At 46.9% G+C, this 19,543-nt stretch overlaps 1 protein-coding gene across 7 annotated transcripts in view; it reads left to right on the forward strand.

Annotated features, from left to right (window-relative positions):
* The window catches only part of PAK6 (p21 (RAC1) activated kinase 6), a 210,420-nt gene that overhangs the window by 177,351 nt on the left and 13,526 nt on the right, over positions 1-19,543 (forward strand). For all 7 annotated transcript variants that reach the window (XM_069208594.1, XM_069208597.1, XM_069208599.1 and 4 more), the window contains 4 exons: positions 8,343-8,476; positions 10,958-11,084; positions 12,117-12,242; positions 15,108-15,242. In XM_069208594.1, the coding sequence (XP_069064695.1) occupies positions 8,343-8,476; positions 10,958-11,084; positions 12,117-12,242; positions 15,108-15,242 (522 nt within the window). The remainder of the gene's footprint in view (positions 1-8,342; positions 8,477-10,957; positions 11,085-12,116; positions 12,243-15,107; positions 15,243-19,543) is intronic.

A 19,543-nucleotide genomic window follows, 5' to 3' on the forward strand; every position in this document is an offset into this window, starting at 1 on the left:
GTTATTATCTGCACTCTCTGATTGGCCTGATTTGCTAATATACATGAACAACTTTATAGTTTATTAAATCAAACACAGGAGAATGGTTTGCACAGCACACAGTCATGCATTGTGAGTTCCTCCTACGTACAATAATGAAGAACAAAAAGGGAACGTGAAATTAAACAATTGCCTAGGATTGCACAGTTTGGTAAAGTTGGGAAGCTGGGATTAATGCCAGGTTTTCTGGTTTCACATTGTGCGATTCAGCCACTAGATCTATATGCTTTGCTGCCCCTATCGCCACCATAACGCCACAAACCCTCCCCACCCATAGCCCCCTCCTCCCTTTGATCGGCATGCTGCTAGCATCAATACGGCCCTCTGTTGCACCACAGACCAAACTTTGTGGCCCCTGGGAAAATGTTTGTGAGTACCCATGGTTTACACGGATCCACGTGTCCGCTTGTAGTTGTATGATTGCCTCGAGAAGAGACTGCGGACACTCCAGTTCTTTAACTTTTTCCACAGGTCCCCCCTGGAGACAGTTGAACGCTGTCCTGAAATCCACAAAGAAGCAGTACAGCATGGTGTGAGATGTTACCACCCTCTCTGATAATAAGGATAGTTCTAACAGGTTTGTTGAGGTTCTGGAATTCGCAGTAAACCCTGTTTGATTCTTCGGGATGAGACCCATTGCCGCAGCTCCTCTAGGAGTGGACTGGGGAAGAATTTGTCTTCATTGTCCAGAAGCGCAGCCAGCCTGTAATCACTTTTACGGGCACCATAGGCTGATAAGGATTTGCTTGCTGTGTTGTAACTTGAATGCTTCTTGGATTAACACATGTAAAGGGCCCTGAAGATCCACCTGGCTTACTTGGGTTCTGTACTATCCTTGGAGTGGGGGACAAAGGAACCCCTTTCCGGATGGCTTTTTCTGGTACAGTCTGGAATATTCAAGTCCATTTGGCATGATGCGCTTCCTTCTCGACTTGTTTTCGTGCCCGGAGAGTTTAAGTGAACGTTTGACTTGGCAAAGCCGGTAGTGACATTATGCTCCAGGGAAGGTGCCTCTCTAGGAAAGTGGGCGCAGCTTCCTTTATCTAGAGCCGCTGAACTCAAAACATTGAACACATCAGTTGTTTGTGCATTAAAGATTAACGCTTGCAGTTTTTATTTTGTTGCTTCCAGTGACTTCTTTCCCTTTTAGGGGAGGATATGGGCAAAATTTAGGCCGAGACACCTTTGCAGGTGTGGCCTCAGGTGACCTTATGTTCAACAGCGGCCAGTTCTTGCATAGAAGACATTTCAGAGTGGTGGCCCTTTTATCAGCCCTGAGTTTACCACCCCAGAATCTGCTTCCTGCAGTTACACGGCGACTTCCTTTGGAGAAGCCCCAATTGTGGCTTGGCCCATCTGCTCTGCCCCAAAGAGGGGGGCACACTCTTTTCCATGACTATTTACTGGGGGTTAAACTTTCCGCATATGGGCAGGGAGGACCTGAGTACCTGCTACGGCAGCAATGATTGAACTTGTCCCACTTCTTTCTCTGATGTCTTTTATCTCGTATAGTACGGTGTAAAGGAAGGCTGGAAGAGATGACAAATTGTCAGTGATTGGAGAGCAGCAGCATACTGCCTGTGCCAGGTTGGTGCTAGAGTGAGCTCTGATTATAAGTAATTAATTCCTTAAGTTTGTTATCAATCCTGACATTAAAGACAGCCAGGGTGTTCGAAGGGTCAGCTTGAAGGTCCAGCTGGTCTGAGTGATAGTTGAGAGTAGCTACCGTGGACTGTAAGAGTCTGCAGGAATTGTGACCAGATGGGGCTGGGACTGACTGGAGGGCATTAGGGTGGGAGTTACAAGCCGCTTGGAGACAGCAGGATGAATTAACAATTGTCCTTGTGGTCTCTGCTACCACAGTGGACTCCATAAGGTCACATGAAGGGGAACCTTCTGTCTTGCAGTGGCGGCTTAAGTTCAGTTTTCGATGGTTTGCTGTTTAAAAAAAAAAAAAAAATTCAGTCCTGGTAGAAATGCACAGGCCTGTTTGGCCAGCCCTGTTGACTGACCCTGCGAAGCCAAAATTGAGCACAGAATTTGAAGCCAGAAGGCTGGGCTCAGAATCGGGAGACAGAGCCTGTTCCACGGTTTCTGAGTTGGCTACTTTAGCCAGATCCTGGCGCTTACTTTCAGTTGGTAGTGCCCGCCTCGTCCTGCCAGGCCTCACTGCCCATCTGCTGCCTTTTGTTGCTCTGGCGACAGTAAGTAGAGCTGTTAAAACTCCTGTTGGAGTACATTTGCACCACAGTCTGGACTAGCTGGAGGATGGAGGAGACGGTCCAAGAGGGAGGGAGCTCAACGGAGTCACAGACTGCACCTGGTCCTAGGCAGACCTCTTTAGTGTCATGTGGGCGCTACCTACTATGGCACCAGCTAGAGCCAGGCACCTCACCACCACACCCCCGTGGCTATGATTCATCACAACAGTTTGTAACACTGTAGGGAAGCACCCCACTTACGACCAGGGTCCTGTGCAGAGCGGCTCGAGAGAAGTGGGTGGGTAGAAGGGGGAGGTGTGAGACAGACTGGTTCACCCCAAAGCCCCCGTTCTTCTCAGCTCAACACCCTGCTCCACACACTGGTGGGCGGTGGCTCTTGAAGCTGCTTCAACAGACACCATTCACCACCTCTGCTGCTGTGGAACACAGAAAATAACTGGTGCTTGCTTGGCACTTCGGGCACCACACTGGACTGTGCTCTGGGCTGGGCTCCGTACTGAGCGCTGCTGCATCTACCACTGGCCACCGGTTCGGTTGGGCTGCGGGATCTGCAACTTCTGCTTGTAGGCTCGCTAGGGCCAGAGCTGTAGGGCTGGAACCGAGCTGACCACTGTCATTTAGTGGAGGCAAATGGTGAAACAATCACTAGGAATTTTTTCATATATATATTTTAGTTTTTACCCCTTATGGTAGGCTGGTGCTGACGCTTCAGCGGCTTACCCCAAACATCCTCCACACACAAACACACACACCCCCCCCCCACACACACCACACCAGTCGCAGGCTGGGTGCGGCTGCGTCAAAGTTGCAGGCCGCCTTAAGACCCTGGGGAGCTTAACTTCGGAGCAGGCCGATCTGCTGCTCTCCACTCACCCCTCATCTGTGACTCTGGACTCCCCACAACATGGCTTGTGACCCGTCGTAGCCTTCGCCCCTCAACCCGAGCCGACGGGCTTTGGACAGGGAGCAAGTGTGAGCACGGCGCGGGTGTGAGCACGGTGTAATGTGGGGCCCTAGGCCCTCATGCTTGTTAATAAGGGGACGCAGACACGGTGGTAGGGTGGTAATAAACTGGCCTCAGGCACGTGCGCCTGGCCCCTTTTATTGGCAGGGTCACCTGACTGGTGACGCCTGTGTTGGGTGGGTGTAGGCTATACAAGCAAGACCAGCCCTCAGCAGAGTGGCTGGCAGAAACACTAGATTGAGTCCAGCTGGACTCTACATCCCTCCCAAACTTTATTGAGGAACCAAACAAAAGTCCAACCTGTAAAAGAAACAATAACAAAGCACCACAATCAGTCTCTCGGCCTCGAAAAGGCAGACTGCAGAATTGCAGTGGACATGGTGCAGCTGGGAGCATCCGGACACCTCCGCACGAGTCCATAATTTAACCAGGTACAGCTGGGCACGAACACAGTGTGGATGAAGTCCAGATACTTCAGTTGCTTGTCCACGACCTCACAGTTCACTGGATATAGTCGATCCGGTCCTGCCTGGGCTCATGTGGTCAAAGTCTATTTACAGTTTCTGATGCGGGTGCATCTGGAGCAGTGGGGAGTCCACTGTACACAGTTCTGGACGGCATTCTGACTCTGGAGATTGTCTACCTCCTAAGACTGCAGATGACGTGACGGCCTGGGGCGCCTGGAAGTCCAGCGGCAGAGCAGCGGCAGTCTTCCCTCTCGTGCCAGACCTCCATCAAGCAGGAGTCTCCTCGAGGCCCTTCCGCGGGCTTCCACGGGACTGTGTGGGCTGTGCTTGCCTATCTCAGGCCCAGCAAAGACGTCTCAGAGGAACAGCCTACAGGACCACATCCTAGTCTTGCATGGAGCCACAAGGGTTGTTGATGCAGGGTCCGCTTACTCGAGCCATCCGGATTCAGGTGCTCTGGCCATAGTGCAAAGTCTTCAGGTGACCAGTCTCTCGATATGAGACCTCCGTGCTTCCGGATGCCTGACGTGGAGCTGTCTCAGATGCATTCTCTCTCAGCGATATTCCGCTCTCACAGGAATTTGTTGGAGGCCCTTGTCCCTGGATTGCGGCGGGACTGCGTGGGCTGTGCGGGCCAACGTCGGCCACGCCAAAGGAGTCGCTCTGAACTCCCAACAGGGCCACGTCCTAGTCTTGTGCAACCCCAAGGGTGGATGGTCCAAATGATCTGGTCTGCTCTCACCGGCAGGCGTCTGGTTCACGGAGCTCATGGCAAGTGTTCAGATGATAAGTTTCTAGGTTGCCAGACATGCCTTGTCAGCATCGGTTCTTGTTGCTGACTGTCTCCACTCAGGTGGTGCTGTGCTCCTCCTTCGATGATTGGGCGATACACCACATCATGATGATGATGTTTTTTTTCATCCTTTTGCAGATCAAACGGGTGGCGGCGGCTTCGTCAGCGGAAGGACCACTTGATGGACATAGCGGCCACGGCGGGTCTTGTGTGGCCTGTGCAGTCGGCGTCAGGGATGCCATCACAGCCAAGCAGCCGGTGACAGGTGACAGGACGGTCGTACTGGGAAGCGTGGGGGACCACCCGCATCGCCGTCTTCAGTGACGTCTGCTCACCCCGGTGACTGTCTTGTACTGATGGGTACCTCCTCGTCTGCTCGCACGAGTCCTCAGTTGTGTCACTCTACTTCCTTCCACTTTCACACCTGCGATGGAGTTGATCTGTGGTGTGACCGGTCTGTCACACTCCTCTCCTCATTTCTTGTTGGCATTGTGCCACACTCTCTTCTCCCTGGTGTGGCGTCGTGCCACAGGTCACATGTTGCGGCACATGGACCTATCACTGCACCTTCGCTGGTGCATCTTCCTCGGTCGTCCTCGATGTGGCGTTGTGCCACAGGTCGCATGCTGCTTCACATGGACCTATAACTGCACCTCCTCTGGTGCATCTTGCTCGGTCGCAGCCTCTCACAGGCTGAGTCCTGCGGGTAGGACATGATCTGCTCTTCAGGCAGACCTCTCCCGGTCTGGTCCGTTCCCGGATCCTCTTGGTGGACCTCTCTCTGGCAGGAGGGTCCCCGCTCTCTTCCTCCTTCTCTTCACTCGAGGGCGCCATTCTTGTGCCTCGAGGCTGCGCTGCTACGGCGCTCACTCCTGCCATCTGCTCTGGCAGGGTCGGTCAGTTCAGATGACCTGCTCACTGATGGGCCAACAGTGGCCATCTTCCGCCGCTGTGGCCAGCTGACATGGCCTCTTTTCCAGTGCGTTACGTCACGCTCTCGGGTACTCTCTCCATCTTCACGGACTTTACCCATGTCGTCACATTCTCGGGCGCAGCTCTCTGTGCTCGCTGCACACGTGTTAGTCTCTTTTTTTTTCTGGGCGTCCTGTGGCAACGCCTGGCATGTCCCTTTCTTGTCCTGCGGTGATGTCCATCACTGCTGGGGCATGTGGCGTTCTTTCGTCGGTGGCGGCAGACGGCCGCCAGGGGCTGCGCAGACCATGCGCGCTCTCTTCGTACCTCACGTGGCACTTGCGTCCGTTTCACACCGTTGCAGCTTGGCTGGGACAGCTGCAGTCGTCTTCTTCCCTTTTTCAGCGTCGCCCGTGTCGCTTCCTTCTTCCTCGCCGTTTCCGTCTTCTGCGCTGTTTCTGTCCACGGGCGTACTCTTGGTTTGGAGCAGTCACTTTCTGAAGGTGCTGCTGTAAACTTTCCTTCATCCAAGCTTCTTTTACCTTTAAAACAGAAATAGGGTGCAATACCAACTCTGGCCACTGGATGCCAGTAGTGCACTTTTTTTTCCTAGCTTGAAAGACAATCTTTCCTGTTACCGGCCTCGTCTGTTTGAACAGATGCCGGTGAGGAGGACATGCTGCCGGGAGGACTTCTCATGCTGGTGGCGGCTGCAGGTAAGTGCAATTTTATTTATTTTCTTTCTCATTTCTCCCTTTTCTCTTCTTCTTTATGTTCAATTCTTTTTTTCAAGACTCACCAGCCTCGTTTGAAGAGGCACGTAGATGGCACAAACGTTAGTGAAGTGAGGGTGGGGGCTCCGGGCACAGTTTTATTTCTTTCTACCTAGGTGCGTGTGAGCACCTTTATTCATTTGTTGGAGGTAGGGGCGCGGCCCTGGGCATCTGGTGCTTGGATGCACCATGTTATTTCACCTCAATTTCGGTGCATGTCTGCACCACTTTATTTCAGTGGTTTTGTTAGTTTAAAATGGTATGTTCTAACTGACATTTTCACCTACCTATAATGTCCTTTAACCTTTTGAGGTTTTTTTCAGTGAATTTCTAAGATTTATTTAGGGTAAAGGAAACTATAGTGTCATATATATATATATATATATATATATGTGTGTGTGTGTGTGTAACCTACTGGCAGTCGCTACTAGGTAGTTATGGTTAGGACCATGTTTCCATAGAAAAATATTTTTTGACTTGCCTATATCTGACACCGTTTGACAAATCTTCACAAAATTTTCCCCCAAAAAAGTGTGCAGGTGATTCTTGCTGCTCTCGCAAAGTTTCGGGGTTATCTGTCAAGTGGGGGACTCAGAAAAAAGGGGGGGGGGGTAAAAATGCGTGTTTCCCATGTTAATTCCCATAGGAGTTTAGAACACGACTACAGCCCAAATTGCTGGACGGAATTACACCAAATTTGGCAGAAAGCTAGATTTCAGTATGCAGATTGTGCTTTTGGTTATTTGGTGTATATCGGATCAGTAGTTTTTGAGATCTCAAAGGGAAAATACATTTTTATATCTGAGGTTGCGACGACTTTGCAAATAATAACAAGCTTATGCACAGAAATGCAGAACTCTGATTGGTTGCCAGCACTTTAACAAAGAAGTGTTGGCAGCCATCTCTGCAGGGTCCCAGAAAAAAGGTCAAAAAAATAAGACAAGGGACCAGGGCAGAGTCACTGTGACCCGTGGATGAGGAGTTTGAATGGGGACCCCTGCCATAGCTCCCCCAAAAAAACACAGGATTTTATTTTTTTTTAAAAGCACAGGCTCCTGCACTTGTTTTTAAGAAGCCCCCAGGTGGGCCAGGACCCGGGAGCATGAAAAATTTAAGGAAGGGCTCCCCTCACAGAGCAGTTTTATGCCTCAGGACTTATTTAAATTTTATTGCGGTGCGGGCATGCAGGGCCCCCCTGCAACCCTGTGAAAAGCCACCTGCCTGTGGATAAACTAATCATGTTGTGTGTGGGGCGCACCTACCCCCCCCCCCATGCAGTAGCCCCCCACAGCCACAGGGACTGCCACCTCACCGGGGCTAATGTGAAATAAAATGCAGGGGCCCAGGCAGCCCCAGGGACTGCCACCTCCCAGGCCTATGTCATATTTTATGCGGGCCCTTCACTCTCAACCCCCCCTACCCTCCAGACCAAGGACTCCAACCTCCCCGGGGCTAAAATAAAACAATGAGGGGGGTGGGTCAGTTTTGGACCCCTGACCCGGAGGGCCACCAACTCCTTGGGGCAATACACATTGGAGGGAGGCACATGGCCTCCCTCGAGGAGCCAGTGATGACCCTTGAGACCGCCACCCCCCTAGGCCGGCTCCTGCTATGTCCTGGGGGGCCCACTCTGTCACACTGAAGGTTGTGGGTGCTAGTCTTTTTTTTTTTACTTCAAATATTTAATCACATACCGAAAGGTGATCTCACTCTACTTACTTGACAGATGCTTTTTTTTTCAATTTGTCTGAAAATATCTAATTCCAAGTGTATCATTCATCGAAGCCTGAAAAAGCTCTCTCGCTCTCAATTTTTCTCTGGGTGGTTATAGGGGCTTGGCTGCATAGCCTGTCCACAAGCTGGCCCTGTGGCTAACCCCCGCTGTGCAAGGCTGAAGCCCGTGGACGGCGCAGGGTTGTCTGGTTATAGGGGTACGTGAAGTGATGTACCCTGAAAACTGCTTGCAAGAAACACACCCACACACTCTCTCCCTTCCTGTCTCCTACTCCCTCCATCGCACCAAGCCGCCCATCTCAAGAAATGTAATACACGTCTTATGTGGAAGTGCAGCAGGAAATTGCTCATGCATATACGCTCTGATTGCTGCATTGCAGTGCAAACGTTGCATGCTGGTACTCCCCGATGTTCATTGTGAGCATTTTCCTCTGGCAGGTGGTTATCATGAGGGACTATCGTCATGTGAATGTGGTGGAGATGTACAAGAGCTACCTGGTGGGTGAGGAGTTGTGGGTGTTGATGGAATTCGTTCAAGGCGGGGCTCTTACGGACATAGTCTCACAGACCAGGTATGTATGTTTTCAAGTCTAGTCTCATTACTATTGTGCTTAAATATGCAAAATCGGTCAGTGCTGTCAGGCAAAAAAAGCTGTAGTTAGATTGTGTGGAAACCTGGAGAGATTCCATCTTTCCCATAGCAACCTACAGCATGAAAAAAGTAAAATATTGCTATACATACCTTTCTGGTGATCACTTTTTAGAAAAAGATAACTGAAAGAGAAACCCGTTCTGTGTACCTTGTTTGAACTGCAACTGAAATTATGCTGTGTGACTTGCCTGCCCCCTCTGCTGCTGGCTCTTGCAGAGCGCTTTGTGATGTTGTGAGTCAAATGTAATAACATCACAGTTGAGCAACTATGTAATTTCCTTATTACTGGTGAATAGAGACTTCACGATGTAATGTTAAATGAATTTGCAGGGCGTGGCTTATCACTACACTAGGGAGGGTACTCGGGCCCTTGATGGGATGTATAGGCTGAGGGTTGAGAGTGAGCTAGCCTCGGGGAATTAGTTGAAGAGCTTCTTGCACAATTCAGGAAGTGAAGAGGAGGCCCTGATGTGTAGAGGAAGGTCATACCAGGTTTTGGGTGCAATGTGGGAGAATCGCAGACTTCCTGTTTTGCTTTCGTGGATACATAAGTGAGACTGAGACTTAGCGCAGGTGTCTGGTGGGTTGGTGGAAATTAAGGAAGTAAAGACTGTTGTTAAAGTATGTGTGTCCTATGTTGTGCAGTGCCTTGTATGTGTGCACGAGGAGTTTGAATTGGCACTGCTTTTGTCTGGGAGCCAGTGGAGCGCTGAGATGTGATGGGATGTGTGTGCATCATAGGAGGTCTAGGACGAGTCTTGCTGCAGCTTTCTGGATGGTCTGGAGTTTCAGGAGGAGGTGGTTAGAGGTTCTGGCATAGAGTGTTGCCATAGTCCAGTCTACTTGTGATAAGGGCTTGTGTGACGGTGTGTCTGTTTTTTCTGGGAATCCATTTGAAGATTTTGCAGAGCAGAAGGAGCTAACTGTGTTGACCTGTGCTGACATGTTGGGTTTGCCATGGAGGATGATTCTCAGGTTTCTTGGTTGGTTGGTTGGTTGGCATGGGCCTAAGCTCTGAAAGTTATGAAGTGGAGTGCAAGTGGAAAGTTCCTGCTCCCGAAGATCAACACTTCCATCTTGGAGTTGAGTTTCAGGCAGTTGGTTTTCATCCACTCTGCCATGTTGATATTGCATTCGGCGAAGTTGGCTCTGGCGGTGATGGACTTGTAAGGGATTGATAGGATGAGTTGGGTGTCCTAGGCAATGTCAGAAGAAGACGTTGGGTTTGGCCAAGTGTCCATCAGGAGGAGGAGGTCTGGTGCGCTGTTGCTGAGGGGTTCCTAGACTTGGATGGCGTGTTTGCTGAGTGAGCAGGTGTTGAGCATGCACACAAGCATTTACTGAGATTCAGGTGTGATGTGTTGTGAGGGGATAGTATGGGGGAGCCAGGTGTGGGTGTGTAAGCATGGGGGTGTGTACAGGTGGAATATGCTCCAAGTGAAACGGCAGTAGAAGCAGAAGAAAGGTCCTACCGTGATGAGCGGAGAGCAGCAAAGTCGCGTGAAATGAGGAAATTAAGAGACGCGCGTTATTAAAGGGATTGCAGGCTCCCGCGTGTTATAAGCAGATTCACAAGCTTTCTTTAGCGTTCAGCTGGCAGTTCCCAAATGTACTTTCAGAATATGACGGGCGAGAAGAGTGACTGTCTGCAGCATCCCTCATAAAGGATTGGCCTGGGATAAAAGAAGTGAAATTACGTAGTTTAGTTCTGTAATTACGGAGTCCACATTGTGATACAGGGGAGTAGTGATGTTATTGTTGATGAGATCACGGGCACTGTTTATTCTTCTGGATGAACTGCAGCCAAGCTCTTAGCGATGTCACATTTTGTTTTTCTAAGAAACGGTTTGTATAGGCGAATGTACCCTCAGCAGTACAAAAGAGAGAGATTGCAAGTCGCAGGCTGCGGCGCTTTATAAAACATGAAAAACTGATGTGACTTGCAATCTCCTTTTAATGTACCCATTTGGGAGAAGTTATTTCTTGTAATCAGTGGGCAAAAGGAAATGTATAAAGCTCCAGAGCCTGGAGACCCTCGCGGGTGATTCGCCGCGCTCTATAAATGTTTGATTGATTGAATACTTTAAGGAATCGTGTAGTTCGTTGTTAGTAGATAGCCACTGCCACCTGCAGGCCAAAGCTGGAACAACGCGTATCGAACATCACTACCAGTATCAAGCAGCAAGTTGTTACCTTATTTCCTTATTACCGGCGCGTTCTGACACCCGAACAGCCATGTGATAAGAAAATGATACAGATCACATCATAAAACTGTATGTTGACCCTCTAAGAACATCAGTAATCCACCTAGGACTTGGTTGTATATAACGTTCAATTTATACAGTAGCTTTAGGTTGCAATGCCTCACTTGATGCCAAGATTTCTGCGATTCTGCTTTCAGGTTGAATGAAGAACAAATTGCAACTGTGTGTGAGTCCGTGCTGCAAGCCCTGGCTTATCTTCACTCCCAGGGCGTGATCCACCGAGACATCAAAAGTGACTCCATTCTTCTTACCCTCGACGGAAGGGTAAGTGTCGTTCACCTGACCTCACTTTCGTCTACAGTTCTTCTGCTTCTGGCCCATCGCTGCAAGGATGCTTTCTATCATTTTTATTGTCCCTCTTTGGAGCAAGCATCTGCAGCTCCAGCTCTTAAAGCCCCTGACAGACCAATTTGAATTGTTAACCAGAGCGATGCAAATATCGGACGACACATTCACATGTAGGTTTCTTAAATTTATTCAGGACAGCCTAAAAACCGAGTATGTGCTTGTCCTTTATTCAACTCTAGTCTTTCCGCACTCTTGAAGTACATTTCTGCCTTGTATGTTTATTACTCAGTGTACTTTTATTCACGTGCTGTCTAAAATTTAAGTTGTATGCCACTGACATTTTTGTTACAACCTTCCTCCATGATCACTACTGTCCTTTTCTAATAATTAAGTTTCTTTCTCGCTCTTTATGCCTTTCTGTGTGGCCTCTGCTTAACTCTCCCTCTTCACTTTGCCTTTCTTTTTGATATCTCCCATCTGTCTTTGGAGGACCTAGTTCCACCCTTCCCATCTCTGTTTCTTTCTCTCTCTCGCCGTCTCCCCCGGTCGTGTTTCTCCTTTTCTCTGTTTTCCCAGAATTTGTCCTTGCTGCTTTAGGTCTCATCCTCAGCTGTCGACTTTGCCTTTCATTTTCTTGGACCACCTCTTGATTCATTTAATCTCTTCTTCTCCTCAATACCCATCTGTTTGTTTTTGTACTTCATCATTCTACATCTTCGTCCTTTTATGTACCCCTTCACCGAAGCATTATTGGAAAAGGTAAGAAGAGTGCAATCCAGGATTGAAATGTGTAATACACCCTATCGATGAAATGATCAGTTCGAAATTTAGACCGGTGCCTTATGTATTGGTCCTTCATATTCCCTATAAACCACCAAGCCCACCCACAAAACCGTTGAAAATAACAGTCGATAGTGCTATCCACGCTCTGTTTCTCACTCAGTGTTATTTCTAACTGTGCCCCTCTTTTCTGCCACTCATCTACTTTGTGCGTCTGTTTGCTTACAGGTAAAGCTCTCAGACTTTGGATTCTGCGCTCAGATCAGTAAAGATGTGCCAAAAAGGAAGTCCCTGGTGGGGACACCATATTGGATGGCGCCCGAAGTGATTACGAGATCACCCTACAGCACAGAGGTACACTAGGAATATTGTTCACTATAGATTTAAAAGTCAAGACTGATTTGCATATGGCTGGGTCCAAACTGGGGTGGGATGGTGAGCAAAAGAATTGATGGATTAAACACAGATCTGTGACTTGGGATGAATGTTTGATTGGTTCTGCATTCCAGCCATCATTTCAGTTTGTTTGCTTTGTTCGCCCTCCACAAAATGAAGATAACTCTAGTAGGATTGCAGGACTGGCACATGAAAGTATGCATTCTGCAGGTCCAAGGACCCATCCAGTCCTCTCAGCCAAGGTTAACCAAACCTATCCAGGTATCAGCATTTTGACTTTCTCCTTTCTTGGAAAAGTATTCAACAGCCAGAGGTCCAAAATTGGTCTCAATTGTCCATCCGTCTTAGGGTACAGGAAGCATTGGAAGTAGTGTCCTCCACTCCTGTGTGCTTTGGTCACTTTATCAGTCATGCTATTAGCTAGTAACAGTAGTAGTTCTTGGGACAGACTATTGGCTTGATCTGTGACATTCAAGCAAAAACTGGAGGAACGTAGAAGAGAAATTCAGAAGGTTAGGACATAAACTAATTGAACAATCGGAAGGACCCACTGGTCTGCAGAAATTGCACACAGCTTGAAAGGTGATTTTGAATCCTGCCCTCTACTTAATCCAAAGGCTCTTGAGGAGAAGCCAAAGTGGCTTTGCATTATTGGTGCTATGCGAAGAAGAGGTGGATTGCTGCATCTGCTGGTGACCTCGTTCCCTAACACCATTTCTACATTTGAAGCCACACAAAGGTTGGACTGGCTGGTGGACATGCTTCAAGGTTTGCATCTGGTGGTAGACAAGAACTTTTGAGTATCCTCTGAACTTCCAGTATTGCTGGAGGAATTGGTGAGCTGGGGTAAGTAGCCTCAGGAAATTAGCCTTTGCACTGCTGTTTTTAAACGGTTGGTTTGTTGTGTCACCTTCTCGCCAAATAGCCTAGGTCCATCAGAAGGCATACCCATTAGTAAAAGATGAACATCACTTGAATACCTGGCAGCAAGCGTCAAAGCTTGATGTGGGATGAAAACACTGTTGCCCAAAACCCTGGCAACACAATCTATAGTGTCCAGGCCAGACTGCATAATATACTGTGTTGTGTCATGGCCATCCTATCCAGCCTGCGTGATGGAGTCCTGGAATTCATCAGGCAAAGTCCCACTCCTCATGTTCCAGATTGAGCATTATTGTAGTGACACAAGATGCACACTGCATTTAATGAGCGAAGCGCAAGATGAGCTGAAAAGAAGACTCCCTAAGTGTCTATTGTCTTAGATTTTCTGTCCAGTCGTGCAGCCGGAAAATAATTTGAATTGGCTTCGCTCATAGTTGTGTGAGCAATAAGGCTCATGAAGACTGGATCACCAGGTGTAGGTCTTTATCGTCATAAAATAGGGCAACTCATTAGGTGGGCCCAGAAAAAACTTGCCAGGCCACCATTGGGGACTTATTCAGGGTTTCATTAGGTTGCAGCGAGGACTCCAAAGTCAATGGGCCATTGTGCATAATCTCAGTTAAAAGGTTTGCCTTAGTCCCCTCTGTAGGCCGCTGTAAATTAAACAATTCTGTGGCTCTGAATGCTACCACTACAGAAGAGGCATTTTCCTCTCTTTGTGCCCGAAGGGCAAATTCATTTCCATCAATAATGAGGTGTCCAAGTCACTAGCAAGATAGAAGCCAGTATTGGTGTAATAACGTGGGAGTAAGTTGTTAATTTTGGTTAATATGCTCAAGGCCCTGAAGAGCATCAGAATCGGGCCCAAAGAGGTCTTCCATCCTCCTGAAATACTGAGGCTTTCTCAATCTGGGGCTGTGCCTTTTATAACGCAATATGGGATGTGCCGTAGCCAAAGTCCACTCCGGATCCACAGTTGGAGTCTGAGCAGAATACTGAACCGGAAATTACACCTGAATTTCCACACAACTTAAAGCTTGTCCCAGTTTACTTCTTATGTTCTTCCATGTAGAGTTTGGCTTCCTGCTCCCTATTGGCTTTTGGGAGAATCAGGGAGCATTTATCATAAGCCTCGGAATTCTTTTCAATGCAAAGACTTGTGCCCAACATCTGTTTGCAACAAGTGCTGCATGATTTAAATCCTGTCATCTTAGGGACTTTGTCAAACATTCTGCAGATCTTTAATAAAAGTGACAATAATGGTAGGATAATGATGTGAACCAGGACAGTGAGATCTGTGTTGAAAAGACTATTTGACCTTGGGGCGCAGAAGTGACAGCTATATGCAGCTGTGTTGTTGTGGACGACAATGGATAGTCCTAATGGTGGCCGATGGCGCAATCTGCTGGTGCATTGGAGTAGTTACGAAGAATCCCCAGGTCCACTCTGGCACCTGGAGAGATTCACGAGTTGGGGAATCTGCAGTTTCAGAATGATAGTTTTATGAAGCACCTTTGTGTGAGCTTTAAAAGGGCTCCTTTGCTTCATGTAAGACTATGTACTGCTAGGAGTACACTTTTCCAATGTTCAGCTTTTTGTCAACATTTTGATTCTGGGATCTGTGTTTGTGGATCATGTAAACTAAACCAATTGAAAGGAATCACCTGGATACAGTGATTTCAAGAAAAAAAAAAACTTAGTACCGGAACATGGTGTCCTTGATGAAATGAGGCCTTCTCATTCTACTCTAATTTTTTGGTTTGTGTCCATCCTATGTATCTACCACCATCCGTGCTGTGCCACCTAAACTGCACACTTATTATTTAAGGATCAATTAATTTCCGTGCAAATATCCCCATGTTATACACATTAGGCAGAGATGATTTGGTAGTGCTAGCTCTTTCTGATACTGGATGTTTAATGGTGATGTGTTCTCTGCAGGTGGATATTTGGTCTCTTGGCATTATGGTGATAGAGATGGTTGATGGAGAACCTCCGTATTTCAGCGACTCTCCTGTTCAAGCAATGAAGAGTCTTCGTGATGGGCCCCCTCCCAAAATGAAAAACGCTTATAAGGTGAGACAGCCTGGAGAAAATATTGTGAGATAGGCTACACAATTTTACAACAAGATTAAAAAGTACACTTTCTCATCTGAGACACATCTCTGTTATTCTCTTACCTAAGAAGGTCTTGCCTACCAGCATTCTTAAATGCCTCCCCGAAATCAGTAGGGGCCCATGGGAACAACAACTCTTACCAATGACTAATAGCTTGAAGATGTTCAAAAGTAACTCCCAGTCATGTCAATTACTTTCCAGATGAATGCACGTTATTTTTCTGCAATTCTGTTATTTTCCATATGTTGTAGCCTTCTTTCAGTGCAATTATTTGAAGTGGAATTTTACTTCTGTGAATATACATTCTAACAAACATTTCTGAGACCCTTGGGGCCAGATATACTAAAAAAGTGGCGTAGCACAGTGCTGCGCCACAATTTTCAGAGCCGCATCACTTTAGAAACGCAGGGGTGCACCGTATTTACTAAGATACAGTACACCCCTCTTTTCCCCCTGCGCCAGCACTAAATATAGCTGCCAATGCAGGCATCCTTGCACCATAGTGCAAGGGTGTCTGTGTTGAAGGGAATGATTGTTCATGTGCAGGAAGGCACCCCTTCCCGTCAAAAACAATAGGTACTGCGGTGGAACGCCCACAGCAACACTCATTGCAGGCCTCTCTGACGCAGAAAACTGCATTGGAAGGGTCCATATTTACAAGGTGGGTTTAAGCCACAAAAATGGCTTAGCGCCGATTTGTAAATGTGGTACACTGCACAGCGCCACCACAGCATCACAAACAGTGATGTTCTGGTAGCACAAGGGCCTTGTAAATCTGACCCTTAAGTTTTGGGCAAAGCTGCAAAAATAGTTTGAGTTGTTACAATAGGAAGTGGGTGAAAGCGAATAGTGGTGAGCGAGACTGCGAAAAGGTAATTACTAGGAGAAATAGCATATTTACATATTGGATAAACCCCAGTGAGATACAAGGAAAAGAGAACAAAGATACATTTGAGCTAGTGAAGATGTGGAGGTTGTCAAGGTGTGATTTTACAGCTGCTTTGAATGACAGGTGAGCAATGATTTACTTCAGATTAGTGAAACGAACGGGAAATCAAGAGGGGTGCAGTAGCTCGAGTGAAAGAGCCCTAAATTGAAGGTTCACAGAAAGTTACCATCTGTAACTATCTTTCCGGTGGATACCGTACCTGCATATTTCTCACTGAATATCCCCAGGCGCCATACTGGATCTAGAAATGTTTGCCGTAGTTCTCTCCCACAGGCACCATCTCGGCTCTGGAAACTGTGCTGGTGTGACATCACTGGAGTCTTATAGTTCCACCCCAGGGGATCAAAATCCATTCCTTGGCCATTTATTCCCAGTCCTTAGAGGAAGAGGCAACCGTAGCCTAATATCGATCTTGGATGTGCAGTGTAACATACCAACTTAGAATCTTGTCAGTGCTAGAGGCCATCTGCCCTAAGAATAGGGAGGTCTGTGGGATTGGTGAGGAATTTGCAAGGAGACAGAGTATCCAGCAGAAAGATGAAGGTAAATATCTTTTTGTTCTGATGGATACCTGCAGATTCCTCACTTTTTGAATAGATACCATACCAATACCTACTCCTAAATGGTGGGTCTAAAGGAGTGGTTAGATGAGGAAATCATGCAGCATGGAATGACTAAATTGGTCATCCCTTCTCATTTTTTAGTCCATGCAGTAATGCTTTTTCTAAAGTGTGAAGGGAAGCTTAAGTTGCCGGATGACAGATCTCCTCTCAGCCACAGGAACCCCTGGCAATTGCTGAAGTTGAAGACATCACTGGTGAAATGAGCATGGATTTCCTCTAGAGGTTCCTTCTTGGCAAGGCTTAACACATTTTGATGCACTGTACATTCGAGCATGCCTAGGTCTTCTACTTGACCACCTTACCCTTTTTGCTGCCTACATACACAATAAAGAGCTGGCCACCAAATCTAATGTATCTCATCCAGTCTGTGTAATTACTGACTGCCCTCCAAGGGTGCAGCTGATGTAGTCTCTCCCCGTGCTACTTGATGGGGTGGGGGGAAGAAAGGAAGGCAGTGTAATGGACTGCCCAGTTGGGAAGGGGTAACCACCTTAGTCAGGAAAGCTGCTTAAGTCCTGAAGACAAGTTTTCTAGGTAAAAACACTTAAGGGATGAGAAGTAAACACATGAAAGGGGACCTATAGAAGGAGAAAATTGAAACTGAAAAGGACCGGCCAACCAGTCCTGCCACTGAAGCACACTCATTTTCAGGGGGGTCTACAAATGATCAGAACATGCCGTTCTTCGCAGCGCAAGAGATGATTGATGTGGACTGAACCAATACTCCATGCACTACACTGTCATAGATGAAAGCAGAGTGTAAATGGCACTCAGGCAGACCAATGGCAGAAAAGAGTGGACCCACAGGCCCTTTATGTACCTGTATGGATGTATATGGATGGATGTATTATTTAAGGATTTTCATTGTTACAAGGTCTGACAGACAGCTAAGAAGAGAATTGTTACAGTGCAAATCATCTCCTTACCAAGAAAGGTAATACATTAGATTTCATTTAACAAAATACCTATCTGTAGGCTTTAATACAGAGATATAACAATCCCTCTTTAATTACCTATTGACTTTCACATTCGGTTTCACAATCAATATGCCAGGCCTACTGTGTTTATCATAACTTTTCATTATAAACAGATCAGATCTATGGCTTAGGAAATATTGTTTCCTAGTGAACCGATCTACCCTCTAACTGTTATCATTGGTTTTATCACCATAGGGAACTCAATCCTGCTATGTTGGTTATAAATCTTCTCACAAGGAAACCATTAGGGATACCATAGTAAATTACAAACGTACATAGTGCAGTTGACAAAATATCAAATCCCTACTAATCATGCCTAATAAGGATTATCACAGTGCAAATCGTCTATCCCCCATCGTTAGTTTGGGTCACCAAAACCCTGGTCTACTGAGATAATCCGCGAGATTCCATGTAACAAAACATCTGCCTCTAGGCTTTAGCACAGTTTAATAACAATTCACCCATTTTCTTTTTCTTCAAACTAAATAGGACCTGCTTACTTTGTCATACGTTTTCCTTATAAACAGGTGACATCTAAGGACTCTGACATAGCCTTTCCCAGTGAACCGATAAGGCCTCTAGCCTTTGCCAATGGCTTGAACCAATATACAACACAGGCCTACTGAAGTGTGCATAAACTGGCAGCCATCAAGCATAGAGTTGTACAATTACAAATATCTACAAAATTACAGATGATAAAACAATATCAGTGGTGTGGAATTCCTATAGCCCGATGCCCAGGACATATTGCTTGGGGTCAAAGACAATACGTTTTCATGCATAGTTTGTCCTTGGTACAAGAAGGCCCAGCCCCCTGCAGCACAAACCATTTGGCTACCAATTTACAGTTATCACATTATGTGTCAGGAAAGGATATTGTCTGCAACTAAGGTAATATTTGTGTCCAAATGGTAATGCTGTTCGAACTTGTATTGATGATTCATTAATGCAAAGTCTTTGTTATCAGGATGAGCACTCCAAGAGAATGTTGTAACCTTGTACTGCACTACTGACAGTGGTTCCTGTATTGTATTGTAAAGCATTTATAGAGCGCATTCTGGCCTTAGCATCGAAGCGCTAAAAACTAACAGTAAATCAGAGAAGTCCTTACAAGAGTAAAGAGAGAGATCAGATGGCAATTTTATCAAAAAGAAAAAGTGACGAAGAGTGCCAAAAAAAGAAAGGGAGGCCTACCCTAGTATAAGAATAACCAGGTTTTAAGCTGCTTCAGAAAATAGAGATACGTCTCCTCCATCTTGATGGATAATGGAAGTGAATTCCAGAGTCTTGCCGCTATCACCGAGAAGGCTTTGTCCCCCCCCCATCGAGCCCTGCGGCAGCGAGGGATAGATATGAGATCCAAAGCAGAAGATCTGAGCTGACGTCCCGGCTGGTACGGTCTCAGGACATAACGGAGATAATTACAGCCTTCCTGGTGAAGAGCCTTGTAAGTAAGGCAAAGTGTTTTAAACGTAATCCGTTTTTCCACCGGTAGCCAATGCAACTGTCTTAGGCTACTGCTAGCCGAAGAAAAGCGCAGAAGATCTAAAACTAAGTGAGCCGCAGCATTCTGAATCAATTGCAGTCTATTGAGAGAGACCTTCTTGACATTAAGCATCAGCGCATTGCAATAGTCCAGTTTAGAAATAACTAGTGCTAAAGTCACCAAAATTTTGAGTTCTTTTTGAAGAAAGGGGAACATTTTCTTTA

This window comes from Pleurodeles waltl, chromosome 9 (assembly GCF_031143425.1).
Source record: "Pleurodeles waltl isolate 20211129_DDA chromosome 9, aPleWal1.hap1.20221129, whole genome shotgun sequence".
NCBI classification, from domain to species: domain Eukaryota; kingdom Metazoa; phylum Chordata; class Amphibia; order Caudata; family Salamandridae; genus Pleurodeles; species Pleurodeles waltl.